Raw genomic sequence first — 24,110 nt, 5'->3', positions numbered from 1 at the left:
TTGACGCACGTGCTCGTGCTGGGCAGCCTATCCTCATCGGTGCCGCCGTCACGGATGCTGAAGGCGGGACTGAGCTGGGAAAAGCCGAGCAGCGGGGCGCGCGGCGTCGAGGTGACATACTTCAAGCCCTCGCGCCGCTCAGAGTCCTTGAAGGAGTGCATGACCTGCCAGAACATCTCGACGGTGGGGTGCTCGAGACCGTCGTCGCCAATGGTGTAGAGGCCCGAGTATTGCGTGTTGCGGCGCAGGTCCTCGACGTCAATCTCGGTGCTGTCGCCACCGACGAGGCGCTGCAGCTCCGACTGGTTGAACATGGACAGCCAATAAGGGTTGATGATGGTGCCCAGACCGCGCAGGAACGCTTTCGTCTGGCGGTACGGCTGGGCAACCAGGCGGTGGTTGACAACGTATGCTATGAAGAGGGGCCGGTCCTTGTTCGTGACGGGCAAACTCGACCCTTCTTTGCGCAGAGGCCGTGTGATGGTATGGACTTTGCCTTGGAAATCCCTGACCTGGTCTGTTATGGTGAAGTCCAGCGAGAGATCGGCAACGTCCCCCGGATAGTTCTTGAGGCTGATCAGACCTTGGTACAACTCCGGATCCATATCCCGCAGATCGTTGAGATTGGCTCTGTGGTCGGTGGGTGAGGTCTGACCTGACGACGCCCACTTGAGCAGGAAGAAGCTTGCAAACGACATATCGACCAGAATGCCCTCGTACATGCACTTCCCTACCAGCCGTCCCAAGAACTCGTACCGCTTGGACAGGTCAGTCATTCCGTTGTTCCATTCCGGCGATCCCTTGGCCGTGCCGGTGTAACGAAGGAATTCAGCGCGTTCATCAAAGGCGCTTGGGTTGGGATACAGTAAGTTCTGCTGGTTGGCCACGAAATACCCAGGACCGTTCTCGCTAGGGTCAAAGGCCTCTTCCGCAGCACTTGTGAGGAACTCCTTGGTCACGCCTCCACCATCGATACCAGCCTCTGGCTGGTCGAATTGATCAACAAAAGTAATCTGTATAGGCTCTTTGATGCCTTCACCCAGGTTATAAAACTGCTCGTAGGCATCATCGAAGACGGAACCACGCTTTACGCGAGCAGTTTGACGTCCCAGAATCTCTCGTCCGCCAGGTGTTGGGCCACCAAATCCCCCGGCACGTTGTATGACGTCCCGCCAGAGCCGCAGTTCACAATGATGACGGAGCTCGCTATCTGAGTGCATCATTATGACTTGTAGCCACTCAATGCTACTCATGCACCACAGACAGCTGCGCCATGCATATTAGGCACCTTTGCGCATGGTCTGCACTGCTACTATGGTAAGCAGACCACTTCCTTGCACACCGATAGCCTGCCTCAGGTGATCATCATTCCGACAGCCTGTCTGCCTTACGCCCTGCCGCAAGGGTAAGTCGCTCCCCTCTCCCTGTGCATGGGTGGGGCCCATCAGGTCAATAAGGCGGCGGGTCGTGTGCAACAACTGGTCGCATTTCTATGAGGTCAGATCCAAAAGAGCGCCCTTTCTCTACACGGGATGTAACAAGCGAACAGCGGAAAGGCCAATAAGCTGTGTCTGCAGCACACATTTCACGAACGACGCTGAGCTCTACAGCAGGCTCCAATAGGCAGCCAAAAATACCTAGGTACTACACTGTGATTAATCCTTGCTGCGAAGTAGACCATGCTACATCAGACCTGAGGTGCGTGTTGTTTCCTTCATCTTCCATATACACCGCTGCTCTTCTGCAGGTCACTTTATGCTAGCGTCGCAGCAGTCCACGTAGGTGCTGCGTTGCCTAAGGCCCGCGGGTATGGAAGAGAGGACTATTTTCCCCCTTGTAGGCTGGCTGTATGCCTGAGGGGGTACCGTTCAGGACAGACTGGGCATCAGAAAGATGACCAAGAAGTACCGGAGCTTCTGATACCATTGTCCACCAGGTGCTTTTATGTCGTCCTACAGAGGGCAATCGCTGCTGGATAACTATATCCCGTAGCAGCGTAATGAGTCGCGAATCCACCCAGATAGCAAAGAGGCCGTGCTCATCTCCTGAAAGGATTTCTGGAGAAGATTTCTCCCCGGTGTGCCTTGGCAGTAGCCTCGCAGACATACGAGCACAGCCCCATCGGGCTCTAAGCCTGTGCCTATGGCTAGGAATTGTCCATATACTTGATTTTCTCCAGAGATACACCTCGTACTAACTGGACCAAAGGATCAATCTCACAATCCGGGTCACCTTTCTACTTCGATGCGGCCTTGCTCACAATTTTGGCATGCTTCACCCTAGCGGAAGCCAAGGGCAAAGCTGGCGGACCGAAAGGCGGCGGTAGTGTGTCATCGAGGTATGTGCCAGCATGGAAGACTTCTGCAGAGCCCTTTTCCTTCCTCAGCCCTGGTTGATGCGTGCTCCCATAAAACTGCCAGAGATATCCTACTGAATCTCTATACCACAATGTCACGAATTTGCCTAAAGGGTCTCCATTTTCCAACGCCGGTGGATTGACCACAACTGGAAGTGGCCCAAAACCGAGTTTCGGTCTCTTCTACACTGGCGGCTCGACGAAACCTTCTCCCCCAGGCTCCCCCTCTTCTAGCGGGCACCCACCAACGTTGGTTCGATTAAGTGGGACAGGAGCCCGCCCTGAGATATACCCAGGTGGCCAATACGCGTATTTGTAGAAATCTTCCTGCATTTACTATAACGCTACGGCGCGGAGGAACGAGACCAAGCCGGCTGAGTGCATCTGCTCCATCTATGAGCCATGTGGCTGCGACGAAAATCATGGCGAGTCATACACGAGCGGTTTGCTAGGGAACGGCAGCTACCAGAGCCTCAACAAGAGTGCTGTCTTGGTATATAACAGGGGTGAACACGGCTCTGTCATTCTGATTCTGGGAGGATTGCCCAATGGGACCACTGCTCCAGGAGGTACAGAAAGTCCAAACTTAGCGAATGGCCATGTATATTGGGCAGTTCCCCAGATAATACTCTTCGTCATGCTCTTAGTCCCTTTTACAGTCTCTACCTGAAAGGGATGGACATATATCCCTTTGAACGGCCGCATGCTCAAATGTCGGTGCTGGGCCACGGCAATGGTGAAGCACTGCCACATCCCGCGCGCGTGCCGTTTCCTGGAGGGGTCCCGGACCTATGCAATCGTCATCCAGAAGCGCTCGGTGAGAGTTCTAAGAGCTGGTCATATAGATTGTTTCACTGATCCGCGTGTGCGTGTGGGGGACTATCAGCCATAACACGGGCTAGGCTGTAGTTGGGTAATCCACGGCTTTCGCGTCAGATGAATCTAAGTCATCAATATTACTTCGAATAACCTGCATATCGCCTTGACTGATGCCAAGTCTTGGACGGGAGTGTCTTGCAATTTGAGCGTTGAAGGCGAGGTACCTTCGGCTAATGATAGAGCTCGCTATCCGGGTGCATAATTCCAACAGCACCATATCTTACAGCCACCCAGTTCTGGCCATGCGCCATAGGCACTCTGATGACCAGGCTCTCGGCCCACCACTGTGCCAAGGAAATGGCTTGCGCAAGCATGGCAGACCATGCTCAAAGTTTCTGATACGCATGGCGCTGCTGAGAACCTGTCTGCCTTGCGCTAGTTGGCGAACACCGTGCATCCCGGCTCTCTCCAAAATGGTTGCTTTAGGACAGTGAACTTTACGGGAGCGTCCGACCGGCAAGTAGAAAGCTCACACTTCTGTCGGGATTGTCGTATTGCGTGACGAGAGCGACAGACTTTGGGTGCGTGTTGACTGCTGGGCATCGTCTACACGCTTTCATGCCAGCGTTGCCACATGGCGTGCTGGGGCGGGCGAGTCTTTTTCTGATCGGTGACAAAACAACCACTGCGACCAATGGGAGTTCACCCCTTGTCAGTTTCGGCCATAGCGCCCGCGTATTCGATAGGTAAAAATTAAGCTGCGTTAGGGGTTGTGACTGGTGATGGTAGAGAACTATCCATGAAAGAGATCGCATTGGCCTCAAATATTTTGTACCACTCTATAGGCAGCTCCCAGATCATGTAAACCCGCACGGCCCTACCACAATAGGTGCTGAATTTCTCTCGGCCCATTGCCCTGGTCAGCCTAGGCTACCTGCTGGGACAAAGCCAACACTCTATGGGCTTCAGATGTCATTGCAATGAGAGTCCTACCCCCCCCCCCCCTTCCCCTCCCCCAAGATATCACTTAGGCAAGATGCTAGCAAAGAAGGCACTGCCCGATCGATCCGTGCACGGTCGCTCTGTGGCAGTGTAAACAAGTGTCTCCATCGATTTTCAAGCATGACCAAGGACCATATCGCTATGTTTGTTATGTCTTCCCTGCCTGCTTAGGCCTCCAAGGAGGCTATGCAAGGGAAGCCTTGGGAGGCAGGCACGTCTATGTGGGCGGCAGGGATATAAGACCAGAGAATGCCGCCCCTTCAGACGTACAGCTTGTTGGGAACCCAAATAAGCTTCTTTACATCACACTGAGCCTCGTTTATCGCATTCGTCATGGAGGACAGCCAAACCGTCGACAAGGAGGTTTGGTGGGTCAGCGATAATGGGCAGATACCTGCGGCTACTCGCTCGACCATCATCTATGGTGACAATACCATAGCTATCAAGAATCGATCAGACTGTAGCTGCACCATGGAGTACAACGTCTACAGCTCGGAGACCCGCCCCAGCTCGGCAACCAAAGCATCCGAGCCCGAAATCACTCTGGCGTGGATTGGGTCCAATAGCGGCCAACGCGATTCAGTACTGCGAGTTCTGAAAACTGTCTTCAAAGAGTGTGGCGACAACGTCAGCTGGATATCTGACAATGAATCTCCTATTGTGCGACACCTCACACTCCAAGTTAACACGGTAGACGCCGGCACCGGGACTGATAGTGAGTCTGACAACTATTATATTACTGAGATGGATCCCACTAACCTCCCTTACTTCCGACATTTTTTAGGTTCTCCAGAGGCCAGAGCCTTCATCTTTGGCCAAAGAGAGTGTGTGGAGAGGCTTTTCCAAGCGGTAGAGAGCATGAAATGTCTGATGGAGCGATTTCCCAACATTGAGGCACTCAGAGACACGGAAAAGCGAGTCGTCATGTCACCCGAGGACCTCAAACAGCTCCACTCGGTCATCCCGAATATGTCCAACCACACCACAGAGCTTGCTATAAAAAGCACCACCCGGCCATTCATTAGGGTTATCATCCCGACCGAAAACGAGCACAAGATCACCATCATCAAGGAATACTTCGCCAAGCTTGTCGCTGAAAAGACTGAGGTCACCTACGAGAGGATCCCTGTGCGGTCCGGCGTCGGCGAGCAGCCGTACAACGCGGCAGGCGCCCTGGGCGCATTGAACCGGATCCGGAACGCTGTGGCCAGCATCAAGGCCTCCGGAGAGACGATGAACACCTTTGTAGTGGCCATCGAGAACTACATTCAGGTGAAGGGCATTGATCGACCCACCGACTTCGGCATCATCGTAGCATACAGCGTGACTGACGATACTTATGCCGTTAAAGTCTCCGACGGGGTCACGATCGACAAAGACTTTGTGGAGGCGGCCCAAATGTACGGGCATGAGTCGAACAATGAGGATTTTGGCAGTGTAACGGTAGGCGGTGTTCTTGCTTCGAGATTCCCGCCTATTGACAAGGCCAATTGGCATGAAGTTGTCGCAGGAGTGCCACGATACCGTCTGCTGACGGAAGCAATTGAATCTCTTTCATTGCCTTAGGTGTATGGGCTTCCCTTTTCCTTCCTTCTCCTTCTTCCTTCTTCTCCTTCTCCTTCTTCTTATACTCCTCGACGCACCTTTAGCTAGTATCCATCTTGCAACTGATGGGTCCCTTCTCAGTCTGCAATACTTTCATATCGTGATCGTACTTAAAATGGTCGGGTGTGTTCGCTTCATAAGGCTTAGCGCGTGGGACGACCTGCAACGCGACGAGCGCGGCCATGATGTAAATCTCCCGGTGCGCGAGTTGTGACACGGGCCAACGGTATGATTGCTTCCTACTGTGCACCACGACGAAGATGTTACATATTACATTACCATGCCCTCTATGAGGGCGGCAGTGCAGAAGACACTGCTTGACCAGCCAAAATAGAATTAACTAGGGGGTAGAGCTTGTCTTCGGCTCTTCCACACTGGCCAATTTGAGGTGCCGGAGAAGGGCCAGGCTTCTTTGCTGGCTGTTTACGTCAACATCTCGAGATGTTATAGCATACGGTCTTGTACTTGGCTATATATGCATCAACTCTCTTACCATCCGCTCAAGACTTTGGTTAGTCTATCCATCGCCACGAAGGCATATGTGAAACTGGCACATCTAAATAATGAAAAGCCTATCTGGCCATCTCATTATTGCTCTCCTGGTATATTCAAGGACAACCTTCGCCATTATTCGTCCTAGCCCATCGCACGACAACGAGTATTTCAACAATGCCGTAAACGATCCGATGTCGTTCGACAAATGCACTCTGTGGGTCCGTTGGTACAGTAGTTGGGACGAAATCGGCCGGCGGTATGGGGTGGTGGCTACTGCACATAGCGGGAACTCGACGCAAAAGGTCAATGATTGGACTAGTAAATGCAGGTCTATTGCCAACAATGATGGTTGGAATCATAATCCCCAAACGTGGCCAACACACGGTGACCCTTTTCTAAACGCTGAGGCAGCTTGCGACATAAACTTTGTGCACGGGCCTGTAGGATACCATGAATACCTGGAATGGCATCAGGAAGTCAGCAATCATTGGCTTGGTCTCCATCCTGACTGCGATGTGTATATGGTTATCTGACCAGAGTATGGTAGTTTGAGCCAAGGAATGTAGCATGTCTGTACAGGTCAAAACTGGGTTGTAATATTGCGGAAAACTGCCCGGCATTTATCTACTTGTATATATTGTCCCATCTACGAGCTTGATATCAGAAGCTACCGTGATATAGGATGGTGAATAGCGCCTGACGGAGGCGTAATGCGAACGAACCATCTGCATATCTATATAGGTAAGCCTTACCGTGGCTCCATATCTCGTTAGTCCTCCACGGTCCACGCGTTACGAGCCTTTGTTATGAGATCCGATTTATGCCAGCATATCTTTCACGCTTGCCTAGTTTCAATCGGAGCACCACTCCAGGAATTTCGGAGATTATTCCTAGATTGTGATTCTTCGATTGATATGTGTAACGCCTAGGCAGACAATGGTTAACCGCCTAAGGGGTATGGGGCGTAGGGCGGCTCTAATATATATTTCCGTTAAGCATCCCATACGTCGTGGTCACTGCGTCTTGAGCCCGGCTACCTTGCTATGCGTGTCGACCCGCATCGTCACAGGAATAATGAAGGAGAACTTGCCAACGTGCCCCTGGAAGATAGGAACCCATGGTGACGAATGAGGCTCCGTCACCGAGGCAGATAGCCGACCGTGCCACCCAGTACTGACAGGATTTCCGGGCGCTTGAGCGGCCAGACATTGAACAGGTGATTGGGAAGATCGGATATGCTCGATGGAGCTTTCAACACATGAATGGAAGGCAGGTACATCTCGGGTAAGTCCGGATTGACCACTAACTTTGGCAATGCTTTGAAGCCAGGTACAATAACCATGCTTTCATCTCGTATATGAAGATGAAACGAGAAGGATTCAGTATAACATTTAAAGAAGTGCAAACAAGTGTTCTGCTCAATCGTGTTCCCAAGACTCTCGACGAGCATCGCAATGCTAGAGGCTTTTAATGAACAACCTTTGGCGGCGATAGCATGGGCAGATCCAGATAGCATTGTTACTCGATGCAATACATAGGGTAATTGTCCAGAAACGATCGCGCGACACCATCATCGTGTGACCTCCGTTGCCCAGGTCTCATGCTGTTCAGCCAAGTTGCCCCAGCAATAGCCGTCTACACTTTATGCTCCGTCACTCGCCTCTTACTCCTTGTAGCCGCTTGTTGACTTGAGCGAGACCAGGCGTAAAGTAGGGTACAAGCTCGAACGCGAAGCCCTTAGCAGATGCTTATTTTGCAGCTAATGGAACCGTTCTTGGTCTGCAGCACAATCATGTCGTGATCGTATTTAAAGGCAATTGCTACACCGGCGTGAACGAATGGCTACACCGGCGTCACTCTTATACAGGCGTCACTTCCATGGCCTTTGATTGGTCCATCCCTTTTTGTTAGTGCATTTAGATTCTGCCAACAGCGCCCGTTGTACCTCGGGCTTACCTCTCCACCGCAACGATCGACGCGCCTTATGGAAGCTCTTCACCAGCTAGCTACCACACTAATTACCTCTTTGCCGCATGTCGAGCCTACTTAGAATGATTTTCGCGAAAGATACGGTATTTGTTAAGGTCACAGGGCTGGAGTGAGGTGTGTTGGACCCCTGCTGAGACCAAAGCTCGAACACAGGCTGTATCAGATCACGCTAACAGCCTCATCTAGAATCGGCATCGCAAAGCAGGTCTTTACTTTCTGCCCGAAATGAGACCCTTCTTTCCTTCTTTCATAGTCGAATCAAGTACTCTTTTACTCATCTTCTCACCGTGCGTGCGACACTCCCTATCGCGATCGAGGCCGTCATGTCCCAGCCCGAGTCTCCATCTAGCTCCCTAAGCAACCAACGACGACGAAGCTATCAATTCCGGCCTCGAAAACGACAGCGGCAGGACCAATCTGATAGTTCAAGACCACCTTCCTCTAATAGCACAGGCACGAGCATTGGCCGACACTACGGCGTCGGCGACGATGAAGCACTCTATAATCTTTTCGCCTCATATCCAGAGACGTTGACGACCGCGCCACGGCCCCGTGGATCGCGCGGGCTGAACGAGCCACCATGGGGGCTACGATTCGATCAAGAGATTCACCTTTCGAACGATTTCCCATTCCAAGGAAGACGATCCCAACGAGTTAGAATCCCTATACCAGGCCCAGAAATGGACCAACTACCTCGCTCCTCTCCACCGCGATCAGTACAAGAGCATCCCTCTCCCACCAAGGCCGAGTTTCATTCTGTTCTCAAGCTAGTACGCGAGGTGATTGGGACACACCGGAGACTAACCCTCGAGCTCGTCCGGTCATACGAACAAGTCCGCCAATGGCGTGAGAGATGGGGTTACTCGCCGCTTAGTTCAGATGCACTCGAATCACCTCCGCCCTACTCGCCTCCCCGAGACAGGCACTCTCCGACTATAGCTTCACCGCCCTTGCCCGACCTCTCGTCATCGCCTGTCCCTGACGGGATCCCGAACCCACCTATCCCAGGCGACCCAGCGCCGTCAGCCGAAGTCCTGTTCGAGTGGGTGAATACTTTCGCGAAGGCTAATGGCTTCGGTATTGTTCGACGAAATGCACATTCATATAAGGGTCGGAGGATCCGGTACACTTTTCAATGCGATCGATTCGGAGAACCAGCCCTTAGTCAAGGCGCAGGACTTCGACGACGGAAGTCTCGAAAGTGTGGATGTAAATGGATGGTTGTTGCCGAGGCGTTAGAAGAGGGGAAGTGGCTCTTACGACAACACTCGAAGCCCGAACACAGCCAGCATAACCACGGCCGCAGCATCGGGCCATCTGCTCATCCCTCCCATCGGAGACTCACCGAGCCTATCAGGACAACGGTCGAATCGACAAGCCGTCGGGTCGGAATTCGGGCCCGTGACGTACGTGCTATCGTCCAGGAGCAGCATCCCGAATCATCCTTTACACGGAAAGACATCTATAACGCCAGATCTCGTATCAACCGAGACAAGCTGGATGGCCATACTCCTACTGCAGCACTGATCAAGCTGCTTGACGAGATGAAGGTTCCCTATCTCGTTAAGTGGGGAGACGATGAGCCAAACCGTCTTGTTGGCCTTGTCTGGACATTTCCTTACTGCCTCCAGATGTGGAAGCGGTTCCCCGAGGTGATCAGCTTCGACAACACATATAACACGAACCGCTTCAAGCTTCCCTTATTCCAAGCAACGGGACAGACATGCCTTGGCTCTGTCTATAACGCTGCCTTCGGTCTGATAGATAACGAGAGGAGAGAAGGGTTCCAATTCCTCTCCGAGAGCATTCGACAGCTAGCAGAGCAGCACTCCATCCGGCGACCGGATGTGATCGTCACCGATTTCGACGACCAGATGAAAGCCGCATTGAACGACCAGTTCCCCGATGTACAGCAGCAGCTGTGCATCCACCACATCAATTCGAACATCCTGCTTAAGTCAAAGCAGAGGTGGGTTAACGCCCGCAGCAGCAGCAGAAGTAGCCCTGGTACCAGCGACGGAGAGGCAACTACCCCGCAGCCACAAGCTCAACTAACCCCTCAAGACCGAGAGTTGGTTCACACGCCAACAACCGAGGCTATCCCTCATAACTATCGAGGAGTTCTCATCATGTGGAAGCTCGTCTTATTTGCTGAGACGGAGGAGGCCCACGAGGAGGCATGGGCAAACCTCTGTAAGGAGTTTGATGACCAGCGAGCTATCCTGCGGTATCTCCATGGAACCTACATGCCCGTCAGGGCCCAATGGGCCCGCTGTTTCATCCGGAAGTATCGCAATTTCGGGGTCCGTGTCACCTCTGGTACAGAAGCAAGCAACAACAACATCAAGAGCTATCTTCTGAATGGTATGAGCAATCTTTATCGCCTTTTTGAGGCTATGCAGGACATGATGAAGGACCAAGAGCGGGATTTCAACGATGCCTGCGCAGCGGATGAGGTACTTACCGCACGAGAGTATATGGGGTCCGGCTCGGAGTATCTTGGCGAACTCCGAATAGCGCTCTCTTCGAAGGGTCTCGGACTGATCACGAAACAATATCGGCTGGCAAGGAAAGCAATGCCGACAAGAAAGAATCCGTTTCCTGACCCTCTCGGGGATTGCGGCGAGGAATGCTCGGTTTCGACGGAACTTGGAATCCCCTGCTGTCACACAATCTACTCAAAGCTGGGAAGTGGCACGCCTTTCACCAAATGGGAGGTCCATCCTCGGTGGCGCCTACGAGAGCCATCCTCTCGAGATCCATACCGACGAATCCTCGACCCTAAGATCGCCACTGCTCTCCGGGGCAGACCTAAGAACACCACGCAGGTTGTTCCAGCGCGGCTAGCCATCGGGGCAAGCAGCCAGCCCAGTAGCCAGCCAGCCAACAAACCAGCAAGCAAGTCACCACGGCGCAGACGTGGTCGACCACCGGGAAGTCTCAACAAGTCAACGCTAGCTAGGCCTCCACTGGAAGTGAGCCAACAGACCAGCAGCCAGGCTAGTAACCAGGCCAGTACCCCATCCCAGCGCCAAACGCGCAGCCGGTCAGTTGTTCTTGGAGCTGGAAGAACTACAGGAGTACGTGCCAGCGGGCGGCAGACGCAGCCTAGCATTCGTAGGCGAAGGAGTCAGTGGGAGCTGCTTGACAGCGACGAGGAGGTACTTCCCTCGATAGTAGTGAGAGGATAGCGATATGGAGAGCTGGCATCTAGAGCATACTTGAATTGGTCTTGTTCTGCAGATCTTGTTATGAGCTCGATTTAGACCTGGGTTGACCCTATTGGTTCTTTACCGAAGCTGAGGGACTTGTTAAGGGAGCTGGCTTCACCGCCTTTGCGCCGATGTACCTGTGGGTCGAAGGAAAAAAGAGCGAATCAGAGGCCATGGAAGTGACGCCTGTATAAGAGTGACGCCGGTGTAGCCATTCGTTCACGCCGGTGTAGCAATTGCCTATTTAAAATGCTCAGCCGGGTCGCCAGGCTCGTGCAGCGTGGCGCGTGGGATAACCTGGAACGCCATGAGCGCGGCCATGATGTAGATCTCGCAGTACGCAAGACTGTGCATAGCCGTTGTAAGCCTTTGGACATTCGCGACCTTTCTCGACTATTTGGTGAGGCATTGAAATAGCAAGACATATGCGGCCGAACAGAAGGAGAACTTACTTCTCGCCAATACAAGACCGGCTGCCCCGGCTGAAGGCCAGCAAATACTTCTGAAGCTTGTAGTTTGGAGATCCATCGTCCAGAAGCCACCGCTCAGGTCTGAAAGCCTCCGGGTCCGGATACAGTTTAGGGTCCATGTGATTGATCACCGAGGACATCCCGATTGGTGTGCCACGGGGGACGAGGTAAACGACGTCGCCAGCCGCGTTCTTGTAGTGCAGATCTTCATCCCTGGCAATGCGTGCGGAGCGGTGCGAGACGCCCGGCATGATGCGCAGGGATTCTTGCACGATGGCCCAGAAGTAAGGCTTGTTCTCGAGGTGGGACCATTTTAGCGTGGAGGGAGAGGTGTCGCTAAGAGTCTGCATAAGGCGCTTGTAGATGGCTGGCTGATGGAGGAGGTGATATGTGATGACGGTGAGAATGGCCTAACACCGGGTCAGCGCGCCGGCCGGAGATGACGATGACGATGGCGATGACAGTGAAAAGAACGGGAGATGATGACGATACTTACTGCAGTAGTCTCTGTCCCGGCTAGCAGAAAATTGAACCCTTCTCCAGACAGGTGGAACATGTCCTTGTAACTATCTGGAAGACTCTTGTTCTGCAGGACCTCGGCAAACACACGCCGGTTCTCCGGATCGTCCAGTGCGGCCTGGATGTACCCCGGAATGACGACATTCATCTGCCTCATGACAGTGGCAATATCCTCGCCCATGTGGTCCGCCATGAGCGGGATGTACTGCGCGAGCTTGCGCGCCACCGCATTATGCCGCATCGTGTAGGCCTACTGCAGAAATGACTTGACCCAGGTCGCAAAGTTGGGCGTCCAGCCCTCCTGTGTAATGAAGCCCATGGATGTGCCAAAGGCATATTGCCCGATGACATCGGCCGTGTAGCAGTTGAAGGCGTCCTTGACGTCGAAGACCTCGCCGTGTTGGCTTTTGTTGGCCTCCTTCGAGGATTGCGCGATGGATAGCATCTTGTTCGTTACGAGCTGCGCTGCATCGAGGACCTCACCTTCGAGCTTGGCGATCTGCTGGCGGGAGAAGAATCGTGCGTAGGGGGCCTTCTTCATCTTGTGCACCTCATGCAGCACAGTCGAGAAGGCAGTCGCCGACACAGGACCGGCACCGCCCGTGTTGAGCTGGTGGTACCATTTGTCTCGGATTCGTCCCGGGCCGGCATATATCTCGTCGGTGAAGAGAGGGTCGTTGCAGTGCAGCTCGTCGGGGTTGATGCGGACGATTGGACCTAGGAACGGATACTACAGTATTACTTACAGTTGATCGTGGACTCTCATTACCCTCCAAGACATCTCTATACACTCACCGTACTTCTCGTGCATGCGCTTGATCTGCTGCGTATACTTGCCGCCACAAATCCAGTCGTAATATGCCTCGTAAAAGTATCCTGCTGCTGCAAGCTTTGGTCCGGGGAAACGGGACAGGGGATGGAGGGGAGAGATGTTGTAGAGCGCGACCATAACCTTGTAGCCAGCATAGGTAGCAAAGGCAATCTCCAGAGAATTCCGAATCCAAGATTCCTGGAACGCGTAAGGCGTAGCAGCAAATGTCGACGACATTGTGACTGCCAAGCTTCGATTCGCACGCCGTTATAGTCGTATACTATGTTTAGTAAAGAACCTATGTTGCAGCTCGAAGATTGTCCCGAGTGCTCTTTGTCGGTGACGACTGGGAGACTTCGGGTCTAATAGAGTGATACATAGGCACGCTATTATGGAGGATTTCTTGTTTACCTCGACATATGGGACCACATTGCCTTTCACCAAACAAAGCGGGCAGGTCTCAGAGGATGTGTGTGGACTTGTGTCATTCTATGTAAAGGCGTTGAATCCAGCTGTTTTGCCACGGTTGTGGTCCAGTATCTTCCCAGTGATAGTGACCCAGCACTTGGCAGCGCGCCCCTGGAAGACAGGAGTGCATGGCAACGAATTGGGCCAGGTTCCTCATTGTGAGCCTGTGCAAAAGACAGGATCTCGATCGTGGCGCGCGATGGAGGACTTACGCGAATCGCGTACCGAGAACTTCGTACGAGGGCCATGATCAGTACCATCCGTCGGGCGACCCTGGCCCAATCTGGTTATCCCAGAGACATGGCTCGCCTAAGGCTGAGGAGCCGCTTCGAACACACCAGCATAGCACATTCACACAGTGAAGTCTCACACTGAAACAAGAGCCATGGGCCAGACCTCCGTAGTCAAAATCGCCGCACAGCCTGATTCCCTCGGCGTGAAGCCTAACGCAGGTTCTTGACTTCCGAACAAGATAGTGACATTCTAGCAAAAGTCTCAGAGGTTTACGTAGGGTTGCATGCGAACTAGAATCGGAAGCAAGCCTGAAGAAAGTGGGAGGCTACCATGGTCGCATTGTTGAGGCGTCCTTCTGAGCCCCTGAACGACACTCCATGCAACGAGACATTAGTAGGGACTGGGCAAGAATATCAACCAATTGGCAGTTCCGGGGGCCAGGCGCTGCTTTTCCGAGCCAAGCCAGGGCCCGGGATCTCGCCGGCTCGCATGCATAAGCGCCGCAACAGTACATAAAGGCGATCGCGTGCCGGACGAAGATCCTGAGGCTTCTTCTTGGACACTTCTCACACCCCTTTGTCTTTCATCATCGTCGATCATGTTGATGCTTCCTCTTACATCAGAAGCGGTCGGGTGCATCGTTGTAGCTCCTATCATATGGGTGCTTGACGTCGTGCTGGTCATCATCCGTTTGACAGAACGAAGGAACAGTGGCCAACCATGCTGGGATATTTGGATTACCGTCGCTGCGATGGTAAGTACACCAGCACTGAGTTCCGTAGCAAGAAGCACCGCTAACGTACAATAGTTATTCATAGGGATTACCATCGCTCTTAGCACAATCCGTGAGTTACCTGACCAAGCTATATTACCTGTGCTGACCGATCACTTCGAACAGTCTTCCTCCTTGGTGTCGGACACGACATGCATGACAACTCTCCATATGATGGAGCCCGTACGTAAAGAATCACCTCGAGGGACATAAGTAAGATGATTAATCAGGGACGAGACTTTTAGTAGTTGAGAATCTTCCAACCATTCTACAGGTGAGACAATACGCCGTGGACCCTTCCACTTTCTTCTGCAGCACACGCTCATTCAAGCAACCACGTTGACTCTTCTCACCAGGCCACGTTCATATACACACTAGTCTACATCATCACTCTTGTATTATTCAAGATCAGCCAGCTCTGTCTCTACCTCCTAATTTTCCGAACCGAGAAACGACTTTGCCAGGCCATCAACATAGCCATAGGACTCGTTATCCTTTGGGGATCCGTTTTCCTGCTCAATTCCGTCTTCCTGTGCGACTCCGTGGGCCCGCAATGGAGTATTGTACAAGGCAACAGTTGCAGAGACCAGGTCGCGCTGTGGACATGTCTTGTAGCAACAAACTTTGCTTTAGACCTCGTCGTCACACTCATGCCGATGCATAGGCTTTGGAAGACACAGATGTCGACATCCAAGAAGATAACTGTGATCGCCATCTTTGCTTTGGGGTCCGGGTAAGCTTAATGGAGACGATAAGGTCCCGCGCCCCTCCCTGCGAACCAGGCTTTGCTGACAGGGCGAGTCTCCAAGGGACTGCATTATTAGCGCTGTTCACTTCGCCTTCCTATTCCGGATCGACTGGAGCGCCAATTTCACGGGGTCCTCGAAAGTTACCTTCGTTCTCATCACCGTCGAACTGGCGTACATCAGCTTACGTATCAATCTTCCTGAGGTCTTAAGGGCCTGTATCAGACTTGCTGCTCCGACTACCAGGGGCGGATTCTCATCAGGCGATAACGAGCTAGTCTCTTTGCCAGAGAAGTCCAGGAACGGCGAAGCAGACCATAAATACGACGTAGGGCACCCGTCCTATGCCTCGCATGGTGTCACGAGTGACGAGATTACCAACGAGATGGAAGGAGCAGCGGCAGTTCTTCATCCAGATGAGGGCGACGTATGAGCAGACTCCATTAGGGACACCGGTCTTTCCACGAAGGTGGACACGAGGTACTCTGGCAGACGTCCCTGTACCAAGAGACAGGAGCCAAATGATGCCATGGCGGGATGTGCCGCACTGCCCCGATAGTCTACGGAGCGGGCGCCGTACGTCACAAACCTACACCAGTATGACCACATGGCGGCGAGGGCTGCTCTCCGCGGACTTGACCAACAGAGGCGCCTGCCGTTCAACAAGGATCAATAGAACCAGGTGGACTGAAGAAACGTATATAGACAACGAGTAGGTGGTTCGCGGTCAGAAGGGTCATGCACGTCGTCGTGTATAGTCTATACACATGGTTCTAATGGAGGCGTTCCAGGTCTGGCTTCTGGAGTGTCTGGCGATGGTCGAATGACTAAGCACGTGGCAAAAGGTCCGGGTTCAGAGTCCCACCTCGGCCCGACACATGCGCCCGTCAGCCGCCACGGTCCAGGCGTCGCTCCCCGGCACCTGGAGCGCCCAGAAGAACGAGTCTGGATCCCACGTCTTCTTGACAGCCGCCAGCGCGTCGTAGTTATCGCCAAAGAATGCCTCTCGCCAGTTGGGCTGCGCTCCATCCGCCTCGTTCATGTATGTCCCACTCCCTGGCGTCACCTCCTCGATCAGCGGCCGCATCTCGTCGCCCAGCCACCGCTGCCGGCCCCGCATGCGGGCCCAGTCGGCTGGCGCGTCGCTCCACGGCGTCAGCAGCCCCAGCAGTGCCACGCCGTCCCGCCACGCCGGCAGCACCGCGTTGGCCGCGCCCGTCCGCTTCACGGCGCCGACCACTGTGCCCCCGATGGTCACGGCCCCGTCGTCCACCATGTGCTGCAGCGCGGCCATGAGCTTGCTCAGGCGGGTCGCGTCCTCGACGACGCTTCGCGGCACGATGCGCGCACTGCTCTGCCAGAAGGAACCCACCGGCCCCGGCGCGACAAACGTGGTCCAGTGCGCGTGGTAGCCCGGCGATGCCAGCCACTGCGCCGTGCTCGCGATGCCGGCACGGTCGAGCGCGTCGACCAGAGGCTGCACCAGCGCCTGGGCTGCCGCCAGCGTCAGGCCGTGCGCCGTCAGCGGGGTCAGGTAGAACACGTCGGCGCCCAGGCTGAACGTCGCTCCGACCCCGCGGTCCACTATGGCCGGCATCAGCTCGAAGAAGACCCGCATGGCCGCCCAGAAAGCGAGGGGCGATGCGGTCTTCCGGTCAATCATCAGAAACAGGCCGGCGACCGGCGCGTCCGGGTACACCCGGACGGTCACGCTTGTCACCACGCCGTAGTTGCCGGGTCCGCCGCCGCTCAGTGCCCAGTACAGATCTGGGTTGACCACTGGAGAAGCCGTGATCGCCACGCCCTCGGCTGTGACCACTTCGAACTCGAGTGTCTGGTCCGCGCCCATGCCAAACTTGGACCCCAGCGGCGAGTGGCCACCTCCGGCGGTAAAGCCTCCGGCGACACCCACCGATGGACACCAGCCGCCGACGGCCACGAACCCGAGCGGCGCAAGGAACGCTGCAGCCTCAGAGCCTTGCACGCCCGCGCCCATCTTCAGTGCTGGCCCAGTGTACAGTGCCGACTGGTAGGCCGCCACGAACTCCGTTGACTTGAGGTGATGCGTCCACACCGCCAGCGCCCCGCGCGCCGTCGACCTCCCGACAAAGTCGTGCCCGGTGTTTCGGATCACGAGCCGAATATTCTCAGACTTGGCAAAGCCTATCGCTGCGGCGATGTCCGACGGCCCGCTCACGTTGACGGAGTAGCTGACGAGATTGCCGAGGTCGGCACAGGACGTCTCCCGCGGCGCAAACGGGTTGCAGGACTGGTTGGCCCAGAATCGCTCCATCATGGACGAGGACGAGCTGTAGTGTGTCTCTGGCTCGCTATACGACGCGCGGAGGGCTGTACATGCCTGCTCGTCGTAGGTCGGGTCATGGCAGACTGAGCCAATGGGGACGGTCGCCACCAGTCTGCCCGAGACAGTTGCGTTGAGCTCGTCCCACCTCGCCTGGGAGGGCCAGCATGAATCACCCGGCAGGCAGCGGCAGATATTCGCGCTCATCAGGCTCCGCCGGCTGGCTGGGCGCGGCCATGGGACGGCGGCGAGCTGAGCAAGCACATGCGGCTGGTGGTGGTCGTGGTGGTCGTGGTCGTGGTGGGTGAGGGCTTGTTGGCTGCCGACATAGTCGGAGCTCTGACTAGCCGCCAGAGCTCCGATCGTGAGGAGGTGGCGCAGATTCATTGCGAGAATTCCCTGGGACGGGAACTGTCCGTTGTCCTGAGATGGGCACTCCAAGGCGGCTGCCTGCTGATAATTGACTTTGTTATAGCTCTTCGGCCTTGCAGTACATGAACCTCACCGGGAAAACTTGAGCAGACTGCGTGAATTTCTGCGCGCGCCAAAAAGAGACCAGGTGGTTTCCCTCGGCTGACTCGTCTGGGGGGTTGCGTAGACCCGTGTCAGTGGATCTGATGGTGGCTGTTGACGAGAACCAACAACGGCCCTCTCCCCCTCACAGCACAACGACCGGGGTAGGGCAAATCGTCCATTTTGAGATGGGACTCGGGGTTGGCTTGACATCCCAGTACAGCGCAGTAAACCGCCGCTTCCTGCCAAGTTTTCAAATCATACATGACCAACCTGACTGCCCAAATTTGTGATTATGCCACATATCGCCAGGCGTATGCCCTCACGGCCCCGTGTTCGGTCGGGGACAGCACGAACCCGGCCCGGTGCGCCGTCTGGCAGAGCCCCGTCCGCTCATGCATGACGGCCGAGTCTACTACGGCACTAGCAGGGATGCAGGCCTCATGAGCCTGCAGCACAAAGCATGGGGACCCAGGAGTGTGTGGATCTGACAACCCCTTGCCGGCTCTCATTGGACTCACACTTGCAGTTGTGTGTTTGTTCGGGTTTGTGTCAGTTTGTGGAGCTCATCAGCTGCAACCACTCAGACTAATGCTCTGCTCCACCTGCTTTGCTAAGGTCCCCCGTCCAAACAAATCTCCTCACCCACAAACAGACCCAGCATTCGCGAACAAACCCCCACGGGACATACTCAAGTTCCGCAAACATGGATGCACAAACATACACACACAAACCCGCCCACCTTGGTGCCCAGCGTCTTTCGCCGGAGGCGAGCTCAGAACACGCCACGGATCGTTTGGCAGCTGTGAGCAGTAGCATACATGTAGAATATGAATACTTCACGGCAAGACTCAGAGGGCTTTTCGATAAAGCGAAGAGTTTGCTCAATGATACAGTGGTCGAGCGATGAAGTTACGTCACCATCTCTGCCGGCTCAGCCTGCCCAACCCGACATAGCGAAAGTGTTCACCGGGCCTCACTATGGCGACCGAGGGTTTGTGTAGTGGGTCACCATTTCCTCTCACGCGGCTGCCGCCCGAGCTGCTCCTTTATGTGCTCGAGAACCTCGACGCCAAGTCACTGTGGTATGCCGAGAGAGTATGCCAGGCTTTGCGGCATGCAGCACATAGTGCTTTCCGAGGAGTATACGGTCCTGGTGTCCGACATCGAGTGGCTCTATCGCCTTCGCCATTGCGGGAGCTCGCGATCGAGGAGTACAAACTAGACTGCACCCCTTTCCATTACACGTGGGAGATCACGGCCCTCTTGTACGCCATGTATGAGCAGGTCCACTCTCCCATAGACAGTGGCAACCAGTCGTTTGCCGTCTTCAGCCTGCTCAGCCTGCGACGTAGTGATGCTGCATACAGTCCCGTCTGGCTAGAAACCGCGGCTCTGGCGCTCATGATACAGGGCCGCCTGAGGGAAGCCGACCAATGCTACGCTCAGCTGGCCGCCCTCGGGCCGCCGTCGGAAGGAATGGTCATAGCTCTGGCGCGCTACGGCTCGCGCAAGCGCTTAATCGAGGCACTGCAGCGCCTTGGCGCCGAACCAAGCTCCACAATGCTGCACAAACTCGTCATCGGGGCTGCCGCTCGCGGTGACGTCGACCTGCTCGAGTACCTGTGCGCCAAGTATGCGATCAATCTCTGCTGCATAGTCGATCGTCACAGCGTGGCGTCGGCGGCCGCTTCTGGAGGGCAGAACGCGGTGCTGGAGTTCCTGCAGGGTCGTGGCGTAGACATTACCGGCCACCACCTATGGCCGTCGCCCATACTCGCGGCAGTCAACAACGGCCACTACGAAACTGTCAGCTACCTGCTGGCCAAGGGAGCTCCCACCAAAATCGACGGGGAATTTCTCGCGGTACATGCCATCTGGAGAGGGCGCCTGAGTGTGCTCAGGCTCCTGAGCCAGCACTCGGCACTGCCGACGACCAACTCCATCGGCATGTTGAGTATCGGGTTCGCCGTGGAATTGCGCGACAAGGATCGAGGGAGAGAGATTGTGGAGTTCCTCGTCAAGGAAGCCAAGCTGGACATCAATGCCCTGGGAATCAATGGGACGGCACTGCACTTGGCGATCAGATCCGGAGACGTGGAGACGGTATCGCTGCTGATCAGCCTGGGCGCCGATATACATGCCACAGACCTCCTTGGCCAGGATGCCTTTGAGCACGCCATTTCTCACAGTGGAGCCGTCGCCGAGTGGATGGCCGAGCAGTATGGGGACCGCATCTCGGAGCTCCTCATCACAAAGAGACAGATGGTCACGCGCATTGTTGGCTCATCTGCAACCCTCAGAGTGCGGCAGCTGGCTGCTTGGATAAGCCTTGGCTCATGCGAGGTCACGCCGCAGCAGAAGGAGGAGATTGTTCTACGTGCATGGACAGCCCAGCAGATGGATGACAAACTGTGCGAAATCTGGATGCACAACTTCTCACTGGCCGCACTGCAGTGGTTCGTGGTCCACTTCCAGAACAGAGGTATCAAAGGGTATATTGATGATGCGGCGGTAGTGTCTGCAGACCTGGCGCGGGCTATAGAACGTGGGTCTGGCGCCAGGGTGTGTTACTACACTCCCGAAGACAAGCCCATTAACGGTGAACTGCGGACGGCGGCTCGGTATGTTGCCGACGTCCTGCAGCCCCTCGATTGGTGCATTCGCAGGAAATTAGTGGTCGAGCTGTGCCGCAAATTGCCTCATGACGAGTTGTGCACACTTGGCTCGGCTCTCGCCACTCCTGACGCTCAACCGTTTCTGATGGGACACAAGGCCAACACGTTGGAACATGGCTTATTCCGTTCTTTTGCCGAGAAGCAGAGTTGGAGGTTTATTGGCAAAGCCTAGCATTCACAGCTGAGTAGGCGATAGTCAGAGGCTATAATCAGTAAAACTAAATGATCTTGCTCCTCCACAAATCTGTGGCCACACTTTCTATCAAAAGTGGGAAATAATAACAGTGCAGTACTTACATAGCTGCCTAAGGACAGAGGGAACAATAAATAATAAATGGTGGTCGCGCGCTCCGGTGCCCCATTTGACTGCTCTCAGGAGAGCTCTAGATGCTTTGTCGGGTACTGCATTGTATTCCCAATAGCCCATTTCCTGCTCCACATCACACTTACGCTTTGCTTTCTACCTGATGGGAGGGCCTGCCCATGTCCTAGCAGCGTTTGACGATGGAGCCAGGAGGTCCGCCCCCGTGAGGCTGAGGATTGCGACGTTTGGGGGTTAAATGATTCAGCTCAAACAATGTATACACCCAAGCAATCCTAACAAACAAATATCCACGCCATCTATTAATAAATTTAAGTCGCCTCGCTAAAGGCTACTGTACATTCAAATGTATATGCGTTGATCATATGAGCGCAGGGCCTGAGAGCTTGTGATCTATGACATATCACGGTAGTCCGGGAATGCAGGTCTTGCGCATTTTTCAGAGTTATCTCAGATAGATGATGGAGAGGCAATCCGGTCATTAAATCAGGCTCCGGGCCAAAAGTCTCTCTCGCACGCCCTGCTCCGCTCGCTTCATTTATCTCTGCCTGGAAATCAAAGACTATCTCGGTTATGGACACTAATGCGAGTGTCGGCCCCTCATGCCTGTTGACACGGTTGCCCGTCGAGCTCCTTCTTTGTGTCTTAGGAAATCTGGATGCCAAGTCACTATGCCGTGTTGAGAGGGTGTCTACTGGCATGAGAGATGTGGCCCAAATCGCTTTCAAAATCATCTATGGTCCAGAGATCCATCACCGAGCAGCTCCATCCCCAGTTTCCTTCCGCGACCTGGCAATAGAGGAGTACAAACTCAATCTTAAGCCGTTTCAGAATGTCCAATTCATCGCGTTCCTCGTTGCGAACTTGTACTGGCGAGCATTCAGCCCTGAAGAAGAGGAACGCCAGCATAACAAGTCCTACGCCACGGAGTTTCTGCTGAGCTTACGGCGGACGGACTTCAAGGAGTCGGCGGCTTGGCTGGAGGCTGTATCGCTGGCTCTTATGATTCAGGGTCGCGTTGAGGAAGCTGAACTATATATCCATCGTCTCGAGGCTATCAGTCCACTACCTGAGAATGCATTCTACGTGCAAGCTCGGTATGGTACCTGTCAGGGTTATACGGCCGCTCTCAAGCGTTTTAGCTCCGTCCCAACTGCAGAGATGCTCGGAAAGTCCTGTATCGGCGCTGCTATCCGCGGCGATATCGAGTTGCTTGCATATCTGTTCGCAAACGGCGCGGCAGGGATGCGCTATGTGATGAGGGGCCACAGCATAGCATCTGCGGCAGCCTACGCGGGGCACACCGTCGTTCTGCAGTTTCTCCACGGGCGAGGCGTTGACATTACGTCGCCCGGCTTGTGGACGGCACCCATCGTTGCGGCAGTTTTTGGTGGGCACCTCGACACGGTCCGGTATCTGCTAGAAAAGGGAGCGCCTACCATTATCCATAGGCGGCTGCTTGCTGAATACGCCATCCAGCTCGGGCGCCTGCATCTGCTCCGCCTGATTGCACAGCACTCGCATCTGCCAGCGATCGGCCCGAACGGCGTCCCAGTCATTGCCTACGCCCTGAGGTCAAAGAATAGGGAGGCCCGCGCGGAAATCGTCGAGTATCTTGTCCAAGAAGCCAGACTCGACATCAACGCGCTTTCTTATCATGGAACGGTACTGCATATTGCGCTGAGATTCGGGACCGTTGAGACGATAGCCCAGCTCGTTCATCTTGGCGCAGATATCCATGCAACGGATTATGAGGGGCAAAGCGCCCTCCAGTACGCATATGCTCAGAGCAGATCTGTGGCTGCGTGGTTGACACAGAAGTACGAGGCTACAGCATGGCGAGGCTATAAAGGACGTGGCCGTTAGTGACTGTATCTAACGCGCTCAAAGGACAAAGACATCCGGTCTGAGTTGTCCTCTAGTATTAGTTGACTTGTAGACGATTATGGATCCGACTCTCACATGCGCCTGAACTGGACTGATCTTCCATCGCTGCATTACTCAGGAAACCTCCTGGTCAAGAGGGTCGCGCAAATGACCTTTGAACCAGCGATCGACCACACAAAGGAAGACTGTAAAATGTAAAATCGGCGACATCATAAGACTCGGTCATGTACGGAGGTGCCTTTGTATCATTCAAGGACCGGTTCGTTAATCAAAGCCAATGAAACATAACAGAACCTGGCCTCAAAAGAATAACTGTCGGATTAGTTGTCGCGAGTGCTGATCAAACAGGGACCAAGAGGCCACGAGACATCATCATGAATTTCGGATGCGAAGGAAAGGCATATTTGTTCTCGAATATTCACGGGCCACACATCCATCATCTTTCCTCAGCGATCAATTTAAGTATCATTTTCCCTTTGTCTCCATGCCCGCGTAAGTGTACAGGATGCTCCGGCTCCGAGCTGCATATGGAGTGTTTTGAGGCAGCTATATATATAGCAAATGTTTGCCCTTGAACTCTTGGCTCAATAATGGAGCAGCTGGTAGTCCGACAAAGATTTATCAATTATTGACTGTTACAGTAGTGACCACTGAATGTGTCCGCTTTTCGAAATTAGTTGCTGTTTCCGCACGGACCAGCTAACTGTGGCACACCGTGGCAAATACTGTGCAGGCTGACCCACAACAAGCGCCTGTCAGAAATAGCTAACAGTTGACCATCTTCATGGTGGGTTTCTTTGGCAGGACCCGTGCCACGGGTAGCGGCTTCAGAGTGCACCTGCTCCTCAGCAATCAAGTAAGCCCCGCTCGACCCCCGTGACGCACTATGGACGACTGCGTGCGTATATCA

General features: G+C 54.4%; 7 protein-coding genes across 7 annotated transcripts; 6 read left to right on the top strand and 1 right to left on the bottom strand.

Moving 5' to 3' along the window:
• Positions 1-4,460: 4,460 nt before the first annotated feature.
• B0I36DRAFT_437097 (uncharacterized protein) lies at positions 4,461-5,743 on the top strand (the record flags this gene model as incomplete). Its single annotated transcript, XM_046162886.1, has 2 exons — positions 4,461-4,892; positions 4,962-5,743. The coding sequence occupies exons 1-2, from the start codon at positions 4,511-4,513 to the stop codon at positions 5,741-5,743; spliced, it is 1,164 nt and encodes a 387-aa protein (XP_046003777.1). The 5' UTR covers positions 4,461-4,510.
• A 725-nt stretch (positions 5,744-6,468) lies between these two features.
• Positions 6,469-6,810, top strand: B0I36DRAFT_258175 (uncharacterized protein; the record flags this gene model as incomplete). Its single annotated transcript, XM_046151069.1, has 1 exon — positions 6,469-6,810. The coding sequence occupies one exon, from the start codon at positions 6,469-6,471 to the stop codon at positions 6,808-6,810; it is 342 nt and encodes a 113-aa protein (XP_046003776.1).
• Positions 6,811-11,926: 5,116 nt separating this feature from the next.
• On the bottom strand, positions 11,927-13,515 carry B0I36DRAFT_356802 (cytochrome P450; the record flags this gene model as incomplete). Its single annotated transcript, XM_046157685.1, has 4 exons — positions 11,927-12,292; positions 12,445-12,672; positions 12,739-13,184; positions 13,263-13,515. The coding sequence occupies 4 exons, from the start codon at positions 13,513-13,515 to the stop codon at positions 11,927-11,929; spliced, it is 1,293 nt and encodes a 430-aa protein (XP_046003775.1).
• A 1,362-nt stretch (positions 13,516-14,877) lies between these two features.
• B0I36DRAFT_217274 (uncharacterized protein) lies at positions 14,878-15,751 on the top strand (the record flags this gene model as incomplete). The annotated part of the gene is made up of 3 exons (XM_046148983.1): positions 14,878-14,939; positions 15,084-15,485; positions 15,562-15,751. Coding segments are annotated over 3 exons (654 nt in total), but the record flags the coding sequence as incomplete, so codon positions are not given.
• A 2,309-nt stretch (positions 15,752-18,060) lies between these two features.
• On the top strand, positions 18,061-18,626 carry B0I36DRAFT_342901 (uncharacterized protein). Its single transcript, XM_046156113.1, has one exon. It carries the CDS (start codon positions 18,065-18,067, stop codon positions 18,296-18,298), a length of 234 nt encoding a protein of 77 aa, XP_046003773.1. The 5' UTR covers positions 18,061-18,064; the 3' UTR covers positions 18,299-18,626.
• A 1,318-nt stretch (positions 18,627-19,944) lies between these two features.
• On the top strand, positions 19,945-21,186 carry B0I36DRAFT_342899 (uncharacterized protein). The gene is given in 2 exon segments (XM_046156112.1): positions 19,945-21,116; positions 21,131-21,186. 2 exon segments carry the CDS (start codon positions 20,264-20,266, stop codon positions 21,178-21,180), a joined length of 903 nt encoding a protein of 300 aa, XP_046003772.1. The 5' UTR covers positions 19,945-20,263; the 3' UTR covers positions 21,181-21,186.
• Positions 21,187-22,012: 826 nt separating this feature from the next.
• B0I36DRAFT_370502 (ankyrin repeat-containing domain protein) lies at positions 22,013-23,398 on the top strand (the record flags this gene model as incomplete). Its single annotated transcript, XM_046159917.1, has 2 exons — positions 22,013-23,174; positions 23,253-23,398. 2 exons carry the CDS (start codon positions 22,013-22,015, stop codon positions 23,396-23,398), a joined length of 1,308 nt encoding a protein of 435 aa, XP_046003771.1.
• Positions 23,399-24,110: the final 712 nt, after the last annotated feature.

The sequence above is a fragment of the Microdochium trichocladiopsis genome (assembly GCF_020744255.1).
Source record: "Microdochium trichocladiopsis strain MPI-CAGE-CH-0230 chromosome Unknown B0I36scaffold_20, whole genome shotgun sequence".
NCBI lineage: Eukaryota > Fungi > Ascomycota > Sordariomycetes > Xylariales > Microdochiaceae > Microdochium > Microdochium trichocladiopsis.
Note: the sequence above shows the minus strand (reverse complement) of the source record. Positions and strands in the feature narration are given on the sequence as shown.

Coding starts and splice junctions, on each gene's coding strand:
- B0I36DRAFT_342901 (XM_046156113.1), top strand. CDS start 18,065: ATGCGGCTGGTGGTGGTCGTGGTGGTCGTGGTCGTGGTGGGTGAGGGC.
- B0I36DRAFT_342899 (XM_046156112.1), top strand. CDS start 20,264: ATGTTGAGTATCGGGTTCGCCGTGGAATTGCGCGACAAGGATCGAGGG.